A 14,519-nucleotide genomic window follows, 5' to 3' on the forward strand; every position below is an offset into this window, starting at 1 on the left:
GTTTAAGCAGAGGCAGTAAAGGTTAGAATGATGAAAAACAAGGCACCGTGTGCAGACTGACTAGCAAGGAGCTCTCAGCCACCACAGGCTTCATGAGCTCCTCTGTGGGTGAGCTGGAATGAACATGGGCCACATTTGTAAACCATACGTGGCAGACAGGAGGGGCCTGAAGACTGTTTCGGGCCTGGTGTTGGTTCACGAATGTTCTAGTACTCTATAAAAACAAGGTACAGAGGCAGAATCAAGGTGCCCCAGGCCTTGCACACAGTCCCTGCAGGGGTTCCTGAACAGCGCCAACAGCTAGGCTGGGGCTCTGGGGTGTTGGTGAAAGGGAAAGGTGGGTGAGAGTGGGGAGAGCTGGGGTGGAGAGCACAGAAGGGGCTGCTGCCCAGGTAGTTGTGTGACCCCAGGAAGAGGCAAGGAAGGAAGATTAGGCACTGGTTTAGGAGGTGAGGTAGACGACATGACCCCCGGAGTCTGTGAAAATGCCATCAACTTTCTCAACAACATACTAACACCTGTAGATGACTGAAACTCTGTTCCCGTGACAACAGGCCTCTGCTGTTTCAGCTTTCTAAACAATGTACTACATCTGACCCTCAGCAACGCACAGTAAAACAAGTATTAGAATTCCCATTTTATAGATGACACAGCCGAGGCCCAGACACATGAGGCCCCTTCTTCCCTCCAGTTCAACAGCGAGTCTTGCTCACCCACCTACCCCACCTGCCCAGTGAGTACAGGCTCCTTCCAGGTACCTGTAGAACAATGAGTGACTCAGCAAATGTTTGATTTGTATTTCCAGGATCACCAACAAGAGGCCTCTGTGTTCGCCTCGAAAAGACACACACAGGCCTCAGGGTATTGTGCTGCCACTTGTTAAGGGAGGTGCCTGAGAACAGAGGTCCTCATTGTGAGGAGAGGCGGCCCGCCACTCACCACAAAGCAGGCAATCAGGAAGGCTGTGAGGCAGGTGCCAGGACATTGCCTGGGTTCCAGGAACACCGCGCACACATGTCCAAGCCTGGATGGGATGGTGGGCCTGGCAGAAGGGACATGCCTTTCTCCTCTTATTTGTGACATCCCAGAGAAAACATGAATGTCATTACTGGGAGCAAAGACCCCACCCTAAGGGCTGCTGCTTGGCTACAGGAAATCTAAAGATAAAGCCTGATGAAGATGATTAAATAACCCAAATGCAGAGGCCTCTACAGCTGCCAAAGCAAGCCATCTTTACTGTTATAACTCATTATACAGATGGGAAATGGAGGGCTGGAAAAAAGACTGACTCACCCAAAGTCAACAGCTAGATATGAACTTGGACTTGAATCCAGGTCTCCTGAATCCTAGAGGCCCCCAACAAGTTCAACCTAAATCCTGTGCACAATGCAATACAGTCTCAAAAACAACTGTAGTAACTACAGTGACACATCTGTGAGTACTCACTGTGCCCCCAATTCTCAGTGCACAGTACCACCCCCACTGTACAGATGAGGAAACAGACAACTTGTCCCAGGTCATCCTGCCAGCAAGTGACAGCACAGGACTTTAAATCCAGATATATCTGGCCCCAGCATCTAAGTTCCTTCCTGAGTTCTAGGCCAGGCTCACCTGTCAAACATACCTAGGACCTACATGTCTGATATGGTACGTCTCCTGAAACTTTCACCTGCAGACTCCCACAGACACTTATTTAGAATCCTAGAGCCTGGAAAAGTGACTTTTCCCCCATCCACAAGCCCAAGAACCTGCAAGGGGCCAGCTGGGCATTTGTGGAAACAAGTCTCCTTGTCCATAAGACCCAAAGCCCCAGCCCTGCTGTGTATGTTTCTCTACTGCCCACCGTGGATGGCTGTGAGGGAGGCCAGGAGAGACAGGGAGTGGGAGCTGGGGGGACAAGCCAGGTACTGGCCACAAACATGGCTTGCCAGGGCTGCCTGCCCCCAACCAGCACACCAGTCTCCAGGCCTACAGTGTGGCATCTTGATTCATAGCCAATCCTCAGATAGCCAGGGACATGCTGACCACTTCTCCCTGGGGGTTGAGACCAGAGGTGGCTGCCGCAGCAGACAACAGCTATTCACAAATGCCCTCCCTGCGTCACCTGGTGAGGAGGCAGATAAACACACAGCACACAAGAAAGACATAAAAACACACCATCTGTGTGTGGGCAGGCCACAAGATTTACCAGTATTCTACTGCTCCTAAGAGAACACGGGGTTGGTTTTCCTGAGACCTGATTTACTCAAATACTATTTTTTTTTTTTTTTTTTTTTGAGATGGAGTCTCGCTCTGTTGCCCAGGCTGGAGTAAGTGGAGTGATCTCGGTTCACTGCGACCTCCACCTCCGGGGTTCAGGTGATTCTCCTACCTCAGCCTCCCAAGTAGCTGGGACTACAGGTGCCTGCCACCACACCCAGCTAATTTTGTATTTTGGGGCCAGGGGTATCTGGATTTAAAGTCCTGTGCTGTCACTTGCTGGCAGGATGACCTGGGACAAGTTGTCTGTTTCCTCATCTGTACAGTGGGGGTGGTACTGTGCACTGAGAGTTGCAGGCACAGCAAGTGCTCATAGATGTATCACTGTGGTTACTATGGCTGTTTTTGAGACTGTATTATACTGCATATAGGATTTATGCTGAACTTGTAAGGGGCCTCCAGGATTCAGGAGACCTGGATTCAAGTAGAGATGGGGTTTCACCATGTTGGCCAGGCTGGTCTCAAACTCCTGACCTCAGGTGATCTCACCGCCTCAGACTCCCAAAGCACTGGGACTACAGGTGTGAGCCACAATGCCTAGCCTGATTTACTCGAATATCTGACAGCTCACTGTGTGCCAGGCAGAGATCACAAGCGTGAACCAGACAGGCAGGGTCTCTGACCTCAGGGAACTTAAAAATCTCCATCCACATGAAGATCTCTGAGCTGCCAAACAGAAGAGCAAAGGTATTCTATCAAATCTTTGGTTTTTTTCCACTGAGTAGACAAAGACACTTGGAGGAATATTTCTATTGATGTAATTAGCAGATGAACCAAAGCTATTAAACATTGATGTTTTTCTTCGTTTTTTTAGATTACTAAACGAATCCATTCATACATCAAATAGAAAAACCAACTGGAAAAACCTGTCCCTCAGTAACACATTAGCCAAAGGAAGCAAGTGATTCCAATCTCTCACTGAAACCCCACTTTCCTGGGCAGACCTGCTGTTCACACGTGTTAAACATTAATTACAACTGTTACTCATTACATAGCAAAAAGCATTTGGTACAAACACGATCGTTAATTTCCTCAGGCTCAAGGCATTCTGGGAAGCTATGCAAGGGACAGAAAGCATCACAGGAGCCTGAGGGGAGTCAGTTTGGAAGAGACAGCATTCTCCTGGCTAGGATAGGTGGTGGTGGCTGGGTCTAAGACTCCCGAGGAACCCTCTGCAGATGCTGGGGCCCTGTTTATTCTGAGCACATGAAGATGAGTCACATAGCTCGGTGGGAATATCAAGTGCAGAGCAGTGCCCTACACACATTGGTGGAGCTAAACCAGCTTCAGGGCAACTGTGTTTATTGGGGGACCGTAACAAGTCACAAGAGCAACATGGTATGGGTGCAACTGCTTCTGCCTTGTACCGGTATGCAAGGGAATGTCCAGCCTGACCCCAGCCACACGCAGGATAACAACGCAGCGGTGGAGAGAACAAGTGCTCTGCAGTCAGACTGGCCCAAGTTCACAGCTGTGTGACTGTGGGCAAGCTGCCTACCCTCTCTGAGCTTCAGTACTGTCATCTGAATGACGACAATGAAGTGACCCCCTACCCTGCAAGGCTTTGTAGGGTTAACCCATGCCAGGTTTATAATTATTGCTCAATAAATGTTAATTTCCTGTTCCTAGTTCCTCCCCACCCTTCCTTACCTTAATAGGATTATTTTAAATTAGCTGGTTTAGCTGGCTCTGAGATGATTCACAGCTGTTTAGGAAACAGACATACCTAGGACCTTACTTTCCCTTTCTTTGCCCTTTTAGCCTCACTTGATGAGGCTCTGAAGGTGTCAAAACTCAAGAGGGAAGCTGGCTAAGAGGTGACACCACAGTGTAAGCACCCCACACGCTGAGAGTGACAAGTGTGTATCTAGCTGTTTCAGAATAAGCCAGTGTACTCCAGAATAGGGTGCAGTATGAGCACCGAGGAGGCGAAAGAACTAGTTGTGTCAGGGAAGGCTTCCTGGAAGAGGTGGCTTCCCCCCCCAACTCTACCCCCACCCCACAGCTAATACAAAGCATGTACTCTGTAGACTCTAAGTTCTCAAAGTGGGGTCTCCAGATGTCAGCATCAGCATCACCTGGGAACTTGTTAGAAACGCAAACTCCCATGCCTCACCCTAGATCTACTGAATCATGAACTCTGGGAGTGGAACCCAGCAATCTGTATAACACTTCCTCCAGGTGATTCTAAGATATGCAAGTTTAAGACTCACTGCTCCAGGCAAACCAAGCAATCCACAGACATGTCAGTTGTAGGATGGGAAGGTGCAGAGCTTACCATAGCTTTTCATTCAGATCTTTTGCCTTTATTTAATTATCATAGAGATCCAGTGTGACAAGGTGATCATCCCCATTTTACAGATGAGTAAACTAAGGCTCAGGGAGACTGAACAGTCGGTCTCAGGTCCTGAAGCGGTAAAGCGTGGAGCTGGCATGTGAACTTGGGACTGTCTGACTCCTCCCACTGCCTTATGGGTCCCAACATGCAAGACACTGTCCTAAACTTCTACGGCAGAGAAACCGCCAAGGAGCTAGTGGGAAGACAGATAAGTACCTGAAATAAGTATGCTGAGCACTTTTTGAGTCATGTGTCTGTCTTTTATCTTTGCTGGGAGGCAGACCTGGCTGAGCCCAGGACACCGCCTGAAGAGTAACTTTCATGGAGACAAAGCTTCAGACGGCGAGTCGAAATGACTTAGTTTCTCAAGAAGGTCTGAAAGATGCCCTTCACATACCCTGCTGCCATCTGGCTCCTCCATCAAGCTCAAGAGCTGCAGTTACTTACTTCTCAGACACAAGTGCAAATTATTAAACACACAGCCGTTATTCTACTCACTGGGTTAAAAGGAAATGCTGGTCATTCCCTGTGCATGGCCTGACTGGCTCTGCCGTGAGGTCTCCAGCTGTTCCCTTCTCCACTCTGAGCCTTAGTTTCTCCAGACGGGTAGGGAGAATGGGACTCTATGGTATGTGGACCCCTCTCTGTGCCGAGGGCCCCTCTCATGTGGCAGAACATGACCAACCTATGGGATGGCGCTGGTTCCCGCCCAATCCAATGAAGGCAGGAACCTCCAGGACCCAGTCCCCTACAAAATCCTTGGCTGGAACCATTTCAGGTGGGAAGCCACCACCCAGTAACATATCCCAGTGTAGATGTGGCAGAAATTAGTGCAAGTGAGATGAAGGGCATGCGACACTTCTTGAGGGCCATGGGAGGATGAGAGCTCCAACCACATTTCCTGCAGCATCCTGGATCACACCAGGGAGCCCGGGCATTTGACTGGGTTAGGGCAAGGGCTCTGGAGTCAGAGCTGGCAGGTTCAAAGTCCGGCTCTGCTGCTGACTAGCCATGACACCAATATCTCCTAAAGAGTGCTGCAGGAGTGAATGAGGCAGTGCTTGTAAAGTGTTTAATAGAACACTTAGCTTCTCTAATGACTGGCAGCTGCTGCCATTACAGTTGTCTGAACAGACCCCCTTCCACTAAGCTTGTCAAGGTGGCCCACCTCCCGCCAGCCATGTGCTGCTGTCTTCCTGTGCTGCTGTCTTCTCCAGGGTGGCCTCCCCACCTCCGGGAGCCCCGGAGAAGCGCGCGCCCTCAGCCGGGGCGCCCCCAGTGCTAGCCGAGAAAGCCCGGGTTCCCATGGTGCCCCCCAGGCCTAGCCATGGGCTAGGCCCCCAGCCAAGTTATTTCTTCTCATGGGACCTTAGCTTCCTTATCTGTAAAAGGAGGAAACTAACCTCCCAGAGGGTGATCGTGAGGACGGAATGAGACAATGCACACAGCAAGTGCTCAGTAAATACTAGCAATGACAGCACTAGCGCTTTCCTGATGTGACACCCATCAAGCCTCACCAAGACCCCTCTGAAATGGGAACTATTGATCTCACTTCCCAGGTGAGGAAACTGAGACTCCCAGGACAGGTTCATTCTCAGTCCTCACACTGGTCCTTCAGAGATGTGAAGACACCAAATCCATGCCACCCCCACCCGGGTCTGCTTCTACCGGCTATCCACCACAGCTCCTTGGTCCCTGCCTATGGTCCCCTCCCTACATGGCCACTTTCTGCTCCGGCACCATTTGTCCATCTTGCAATCTGTGCCACAAAGCCCAGCAGCCAGGTAGACCTGCCACACCAACCTGCACCACCCCCAGACACCATGACATCATCTGAAGGGGACAAGGGTCCCCTTCCCAACATTGAGCAGGAAGGGCCACATAGGCCTCGTGTCAGCCCAAGCTGCATCTGGGGTGGGTGGGTTGGGACAGAGCAAGAAGGCCATTTCTAGACCCACCTGCTGGCCTTGCAATTTGTTGGTCACTGTGAAGACTCCCAGGGTGATTCAAAGTAGATCAGGAACAGAGTCTAGCCCACTCTGGAAGACAGGTGTCTCTGCCGGGTGGGAAGGGGGCTGGTTGTTTGATGGAGGTCACACCACCTCTCTGTGTAGGCAGAGCTCCAGCCCCAGCCCACTCCCTGCAGCCAGTAGCTAGTGGTAGAACCTGACCGGGCATTTGTCCGATTGGGATCCGATAAACGGGAGTGGGAGTCTGGTGAGGCCATAGTCAGCTTCCTGGAGGAGAGCAGGCAACGAACACCCAAGGCTCCTCAGACAGCTCCAAGTATTTCTCACCAACAACTCCCTGAATCCCCAATTAAATTCCATGTTAGCCATTCTCAGAGATGGGGTAACTTTCATTCCTAAGAAGTTGAGGTCACTTCACACACTATAAAAGCTGCTTTCATGACAACTGGGAAGTGATAACTGAGCCTTCCCGTGGCGGCAGCGCCAGCCTGATGAGATGGGAATGGAGGCGCTAACTTCCAGAAACATTGCCTGAGAAGGGCGCTCTGGTGGAGAATGCTGAGGCAGTGCCTGAGAGGTGCCTCTTTTCACAAACGCAATTTGGGACAGCACTTTGAAAGCTGGAAAGCACTTCTGCTTCATAGATGGATGGAGTTAATTCAGCCATCTTCCCCTCTCCCTGTCTCTGACCAGCATGCTGGGGTTCTGATGAAATGAAGCCAGGATGCGTCCCCAGAGCTGGCTGCAGACCGACCTCCCAGTACACACCCTCCGTCAGAGCCCTGCCTCACTCACGCTGCTGCTTGCAAACCCAGTGCTGGGAAGCTCATTACACACATTGCTGTCTAACCAAAATTCTTACCCTTTACCTGGGTCCTACATCCCTGTGACTCCCCCTCTTGACAGGCCCAGGTCTGTCCCTTAGAGGCCCCCATACTCTACACCCTTTGGAAATTTGAAAGCATCAATCCCATTCCCAGACCAAGTTTCCCCATCTAGGCCAAGCCTGCAGAATCAGCAAATATAAGGGGTGAAAGGAGAGGGTAATGATTTTGCCCAGCCAACTCCATCCCATACAGCTCTTCCTCCAGCTATGGATCCTGCACCCCAGGCTCCTAAGACTCAGCGCAGAGAGTCCCAGGAGTCAAGAAAAAACTGCGTAGGGCATTTCCAACAGTTACTATGCTAAGGATGGGGCCCCACCAAGTGCTGCCTTACCCACTGACCACACCAATGAGTACACACACTCGCACACATGCAGGTGGACATACACTGTCACATGCACACACAACACTGACTCAGGTACTCAGGTGGGGGTCCTCACCATCATTCCCCGACAGCTGAACTTCTGGGCTTACACACGGGACTGTGGTGACACATCAGCAATCCAACCAAGCTGCTTCAACTCGCCCTCATCATCTGAGAGGTGGCCCACCCACCTCTCCACTTTCCCTCCAGTAACAGCAAACAGTGAGGATGCTTCTTGCCTGCCCACACTGCACCTGATAGGCTCTGTCCACAGACACAGGGAGAAAAGGCTGGTGTCCACAGAGCCTCTCCAGCCCCTGGTGAGATGGCCTCCTCCTTCTCTATCCAGGAGGCAGAACTGAGCCAAAAACTGCTTAGGAAAAACACAGCAGCGCCTGCCCTGGAGCAGGACCCATAGAAGCTGGTGACCAGATGAGACACAGACCTGGATGTCTATCTTCTATCAACAGCCCAATAATTCAGATTGCTCATGACACCTGTGATGGCAACTCTGCCACACAAAACCCAGGCCAAAATGGATGCTTATAGGCTCAGAAACTCATTCTAATGAGACAGATCTATCTGAGACCTTTATGAACTCTTCTATCTGAACTCTTTGTGAACAAGAGTTCTAAACTCTTTTAGAACAGTTTAACTCTTTTCGAATAGGAGTCCTAAAACCACCTTTGGGCAGAAGCGGGGAAGTTCTGGCCTGAGAGTTTTCTTGAAAGATGATATCCTATAGGGGAAGTACTTCTCACTTTCACAAATCACCTGAGATTTTGTTAAAACAGATTCTGACTCTGTAGGACTGGGATGGGACCTCAGACCCTGCATTTCTAACCAGCTCTAGGTGATGCCGATGCTGCTGGTTCAGGGACCACACTTTGAGTAACAAGATGCCAGACTAGACTAGAGCATCAAAGGCAAGGGCAGCCCCTGAGTGGCCCGCAGATGGTCAGTCCAGGGGAGGGTGAGGTCCCACACCTGCCTGTGGTGCTACACTATAATGTGAGCCCTCAGTGTCTGGGAAAGTTGCCACATGAGCCCTTTTAGCCCTTTAATCAAACTCGTGTTTGCAAAGAGCAAGTTCCTGGGTGGCCCCAGTTCCTCCCATACCCAGAGAAACACAGCCCCTGATCAGCCGTGCCCAGGGGACAGTCCTTGGATTCCTTTGGTTCAAGGGAATAGAAGAGGCTGTAAATGCAGAGGGGAGACCTGGGTGGACCCAGGACCTCCAGCCACAGGATGACTCTTGTCTTTGGCTTTCAGCTAGGGGCTGGGGCTACAGAAAGGTGACGAGACAGGCTGTCCTTGATGAGCTCACAGCCTGGCAGGCAAGACCAACACCTACAGAACTAACCCTGATGTGGTGTGAGAAATGGTCCTGCAGTGATGTGTACATGCAACCCGACAGGCTCAGAGAGGCAGCAGGAGTCTGCGGGGTGCATGGCTGAGTCTGTGGGGAGGGCTTGGAGAGATGGTTATATGTAAGCTGGGCCTCAAAGGAGGCACAGGATTGTTCCAGATAAGACAGGCAGGGAAGGGCATTTTAGCTAGAAAAATGGGATTTGCACAGGGCATGCTATATCCAAGGAACTGTGAGTAATGTGTACTGAAATGGCTACAACAGCAATTAAGGGGCCTGGGATAAGGGCAGGGCAGAGGCCTCACTGTTCAGGATTAGAAAGGGAGGAAGAGTCTAGTCGTATGTGAAAAAAAAGGGAGATTTAAGGCAAAATAAATTTTAAACAAATGAATAAGTTTCCCTTTATGACTGTCAATGTGGTAGGAATTAAATGTTACTCACTCAAAATTACATGCCTAAACTCTGAGATACGTAAAAACTGTTTGGCATCTGGCTTTTCATCTCTTAATTAGACACAAGCATTTCTCTAAGTAGTTATGAACTCTTGATAAACATCACTTTTTAGTGGCTGCACAATAAATATTCCACCATAGAGACGCACAGAAATCCAATCCCCATTGCTGGACATTTGGGTTGCTCTCAATTTTCCATGATTATAAACAATGCCTTTTCTGAATTTATCATAACTTTGGCATCATAACTTCTAAGGAGTGGGATTAGAATACAAAGGTATGCGCTTAGGTTTATGACTTAGGATGCATGTGCCCAAGATCACTTTTCAAAAGGGCTGTGAGAGAGGAGTTCTAGAATTGTGACCGATACCCACATTCTAGAAAAGCAGCCTTTGAGTGGGGAGGAAGGGGACACTCAAGTCACTCAAGGAGCTCTTGGCCAGGGTACAGTCATCTGGGAGGAGCTGGGCTCTGCCCACTGCCTATGCTCTGTTAGTGGGTGCACGCCGAAGCTGGGATAGGAGACACAGAGGCCCTGTGAGCTGTGCAGGCCTAGCTCAGCTCCCAGGGGTGGATGGGGTCACTGAGCCCGCTCAGGTCCAACAGGAGCTGCTGTGCACACTGGTTTCCTCTCACTTTCTCAGAAAGTTCCTTCTGAAAACTGAAATCTTGGCTTCAGTGAGCCAGGGCATTATCAATAAGTAGGACCAAGACAGCCAGACAATGAGAGCATCTGAGCTGTCCGTCTCTGAAGAGTGCGGAGGCTGGAACACCGAGACCCTGGAAGCCAGGCCCAGAATTTCTCCTTGGCCTGGTCTTCCTTTCCTCACCACTCCCTTTCCTCTGCAGCCTATACCTTTGAGGGTACTGAGAAAAAGGACCACCCAGCTGGATTACTAAACAGCCCTGGAGTTTGTCCTGAGCACATGCTGGGACCAAAGTGAGTGCTGAGCATGTCTTAGCAGCTGCCTCCTGAGCGGGGTCAGGGCTCCTTACCTGCCAAGGCTGGGATGGTGACCCGGTTCCACTCCCAAGGCTGGTCGTACTCATCGGCGGGCCTGTCGTCATCCTGGGGCAGCTTGCTCTCCCGCAGTCGGGGGCTCACTGTGCACTCCGAGTCCGAGTCAACACTTTGGCCTTCGGGTTCATAAGGGGTGTCATATAACTGGATACCTTTATGCTGGGACCGGACACTTTCCTGCCTCTGAAATTCTGCAGGCAAAAAGCAAGAAAGCAGAGATGAAATGGATGTTGCAGTATGTGCTTCCTCACCTGGATTCCCACCCGGAAGCACCACAAACTCAGAGCTGCCAGCGGGGAGGTGAGGATGACACAGAGACAGGCCCCTGTTTGGGTTTTACCTACCCTGCCAACCCCCCATGCCGGGTCTCTGCTTTTCCTGAGCCAAGGCTCACAGGCTCACAGACCTAATGACAGCCCTGCCTCCATCCACTTGTGAATCTCAGTCTTAAGAGGCAGAGCCCAGATGTGAACACGATGCTCCAGGTGTGTCCCTGACACCCGCCCAGAACACACAGAGCTTCTGACCCCTTGCTTCATAGACAAGCTGGGGTCTTTCCCTCTAGAGCAGTTCCTTGCCCTCTTTGGACTTTCAGTCCTCATAGGTACAAGGAGAAGATTGGGTCATGCAGTTCCCACCAGCTCACACATGCATTTAAAAGAACCAATAAAAGCCTCCCCAAGGAGACCAGAGGCCAATTTTCTCCACTGCAAAGCCCGAGTGACCCTTTCCCTTTTCTTCTATCTCCCCCAGAGCATCTTCTAAACAGACTGAGCTCATCTAGGGATTGGAGAGGCTGTTCAGCTTCACTTCTGAATAAAGAAAGAAAGCTCTTAATCTTCTAAAGAAGATGCTAAGACCTGGCACCGGTGTGGGCTGATGGGTGATTGCCTGTCTAGATGAGGTCTCAGACAGGAGGTGTTCCTTTTGGCTGCTGCTCAGTCCTGGGAGGCCAGTGGTAGCTGGAAAGATGGATGCTAGGATGCTAAAATTAGGCACTTCCTGGTCGAACAGGGAAACTTGACCTGCTGTTTGATCATGGATACTACGTGCATGGCCCAAGTGGGGAATGTGGGGAAGGTTTACCATGGAGGTTGCTCTCAGGAAGCCCACTGTTCCCAGCAGACACAACATGTGCCTAAATTACCATCATGCTTGGTGTCGAGGGGGGCTCAGTGCAGGGCTGGGCGTGGCAGGGTGGGAAGGAAGGGAGATGGCATGTGAACTGTCAGCTCTGACAAGTGGAAACACGAGAGGGGCAGTTTCCTGGTTGTAGGACCAAGGCAAGCCAATGCAATGCGGCTGGAAAGAACGTGCTTGCTGCCTACTTTATTTTTTATTGTGGTAGAATACATGTAATAACATTGACTATTCTATTCTATTCTATTCTATTCTATTCTATTCTATTCTATTCTATTCATCTGAGATGAAGTCTCACTCTGTCACCCAGGCTGGAGTGCAGTGGTGCAATCTCAGCTCTCTGCAACCTTTACCTCCTGGGTTCATGCAATTCTCATGTCTCAGCCTCTCGAATAGCTGGGATCACAAATGTGCATCACCAAGCCTGGCTAATTTTTGTATTTTTAGTGGAGATGGGGTTTTGCCATGTTGGCCAGGCTGTCCTCAAACTCCTGACCTCATATGATCTGCCTGCCTCAGCCTCCCAAAGTGCTGGGATGACAGGTGTGAGCCACTGCCCCCAGCCAACATTGACCACTTTAGCCACGATTTATGTACAATTCAGTCGCATTAGGTACATTCACACTTTTGGTAATCTTTGCCACCATCCATCTCTAGAACTTTTTCGTCTTCTCAAACTGAAACCCTGTACCCATTAAACACCAACTCCCTATTATCCCTCCCCAGGCCCCACAATTACCCTTCTACTTTCTGTCTCTATGAATCTGATCGCTCTAGGCACATCCTGAATAACGTGGAATCATTCAGTTTCATAGTGTTTTCAAAGTTCTTCCATGTTGCAGCATGTGTCTGACTTTCTTTTTCGGGCTAATAGTCCTTGATTATGAATATTCACTGTCATTGTTGTCTGGAGCACCAGGTCCAAGGAGGTGAGGGAGTAGAGGTGAGGCTTGATGCAAAAGGGGTTGAGGACTATAAGTGAGCTCAATGCTCTCTTGAGGCCTTCCCAAAATCAGAGTTCTGATGGCATAAAGATATAGCAGAAGCCACGGGAGTTATGCTCCTTGAAGAGCAGCTGATAAAACGCACACAAATGACATCAGCCCTTCCGAGCAAAAGAGCTGCTTTCAGACCGGGCTTTATGATCCAGGGCAGCTCATGTGGACACACGCCCTGATGAAACAGAAGCCAAGAATGCTGTGCCCATGATCATTAGTGTTTACATGAATTAACTTTATGCTAGTATTTCCCAAACTTTGTTTAGTCATATGACTTCATGACTTGGGCCATTTCTGCCTACCACTTGGGTGGCAGTAGTAACTGGGTGGTTACTTACCATTTTTATTTATCTTGCCTCACTTTTTAGATAAAATAAATTCATTTAAAAAGTAGACTTTAGATCACCATCCCATGAGCCATTATTTTTTGCCAAAAATAGATACTAAGCAGAATGAATGAGAACCACTGAGGTAGGTGCTGATGCCTGCTGGGAGGCTGAGCGTGGGGCTTACTTTCTCTGCTGAGAGGGGAGATGTGTAAGTGTTGGAGAGCTGGTGGGAAATGCAATCAGCAAACAGACACTTTCTCTGGCAAATATGAATAATTTTCTCTCTCCGGAAAGAGAAAGAATAAAAAGGGAAAAACCTCCTCACCATGTAGTTCTCAGGACACCTAATATCACATCTATGAGAAAATGTCCCATACTCTGGCAAACACAGCTTTTACTGGGTCCCATGAGTAAACTGGGATCATTATTAGTTTTGAGGATGATGCTTCCTTTTTTACAGAAGGAGAAACAGGAAAAGAGAAGGGAAAAGCTATTGAGTGGTAGGACTTTGTCACTTTAAGGTGAAGACCAACTGTTAAGAATGGTGGACAACTTCGTAAATCACTAAATCTACTAAACTATCTGATCTGCTACTTACTGCTTTGTAGGGTCCTCATCACCTGCATTTGTCTTCCTCGGTTCTGAGAGTGAAGTCTAGCTTCCTGTCTGCAGAATTATGGGGGCTGAGGATACGGTAGCCAAGAAGGCACTGACCTGGGAAAACGACCTTCCTCTTCACCCTCCTTCGCAAAAGCAGGACTAGCAACCACCCCATGTACTCTACAGATGATGAAGCACTTTTCATGCAATTTGGCATTTAATCTAAAGGAACCACAAACAATTCACAGATGTACTTCCTGTTGGCCCCCCGATAACCGGGAGTGCTTTTGCTCACTCTCGCTACAACAAGATACTCAGTGAATGTGGTGGGATAAATGAAAGAGAACTGACAGCCAGAAACCACTGTTTACTCCCAAATTCCAGATACTTTATGAAAGTCCCTGACAGCAGTGATAAAGGATCTGGAACAATATGCCAAATGCATAGTTTAGTGTTAACAATATTCAGAAGAGACGGATATTCTACATAAATACCAGCCTTAAAGGAAAACATGTGCAGTGAATAGATTAGCTATTAAATCAGAGGGACTTGTGTACACACCTCTCATGCAGGATTTACTGGTCCAGAAGCATCTGCGCCTTACCAAAGCTGGGCGAGTAATGGCATGCAGTTAGAGCAGAGGATGTTCTAACGGTAAAATTAAAACAAGCCTTCCCCCATCTTACACGGTGAATTCAAATTTTCATTACGGCCCCAACAATAGGGAACAGTTAAGTAAATTATGGCATGTTAACTGGATGGAATATTAAGTAGCCATTAAAATGATAAATCTGA

At 49.3% G+C, this 14,519-nt stretch overlaps 1 protein-coding gene across 1 annotated transcript in view; it reads right to left on the reverse strand.

Annotated features, from left to right (window-relative positions):
- Positions 1 to 14,519, reverse strand: part of SHB (SH2 domain containing adaptor protein B) — a 149,958-nt gene that overhangs the window by 45,420 nt on the left and 90,019 nt on the right. Inside the window, exon 3 of the mRNA XM_032240123.1 lies at positions 10,633 to 10,848. Coding sequence (XP_032096014.1) covers positions 10,633 to 10,848 — 216 coding nt within the window. The remainder of the gene's footprint in view (positions 1 to 10,632; positions 10,849 to 14,519) is intronic.

This window comes from Sapajus apella, unplaced genomic scaffold (assembly GCF_009761245.1).
Source record: "Sapajus apella isolate SASKATOON/1434 unplaced genomic scaffold, GSC_monkey_1.0 scaffold46, whole genome shotgun sequence".
In the NCBI taxonomy this organism is placed as follows: Eukaryota; Metazoa; Chordata; class Mammalia; order Primates; family Cebidae; genus Sapajus; species Sapajus apella.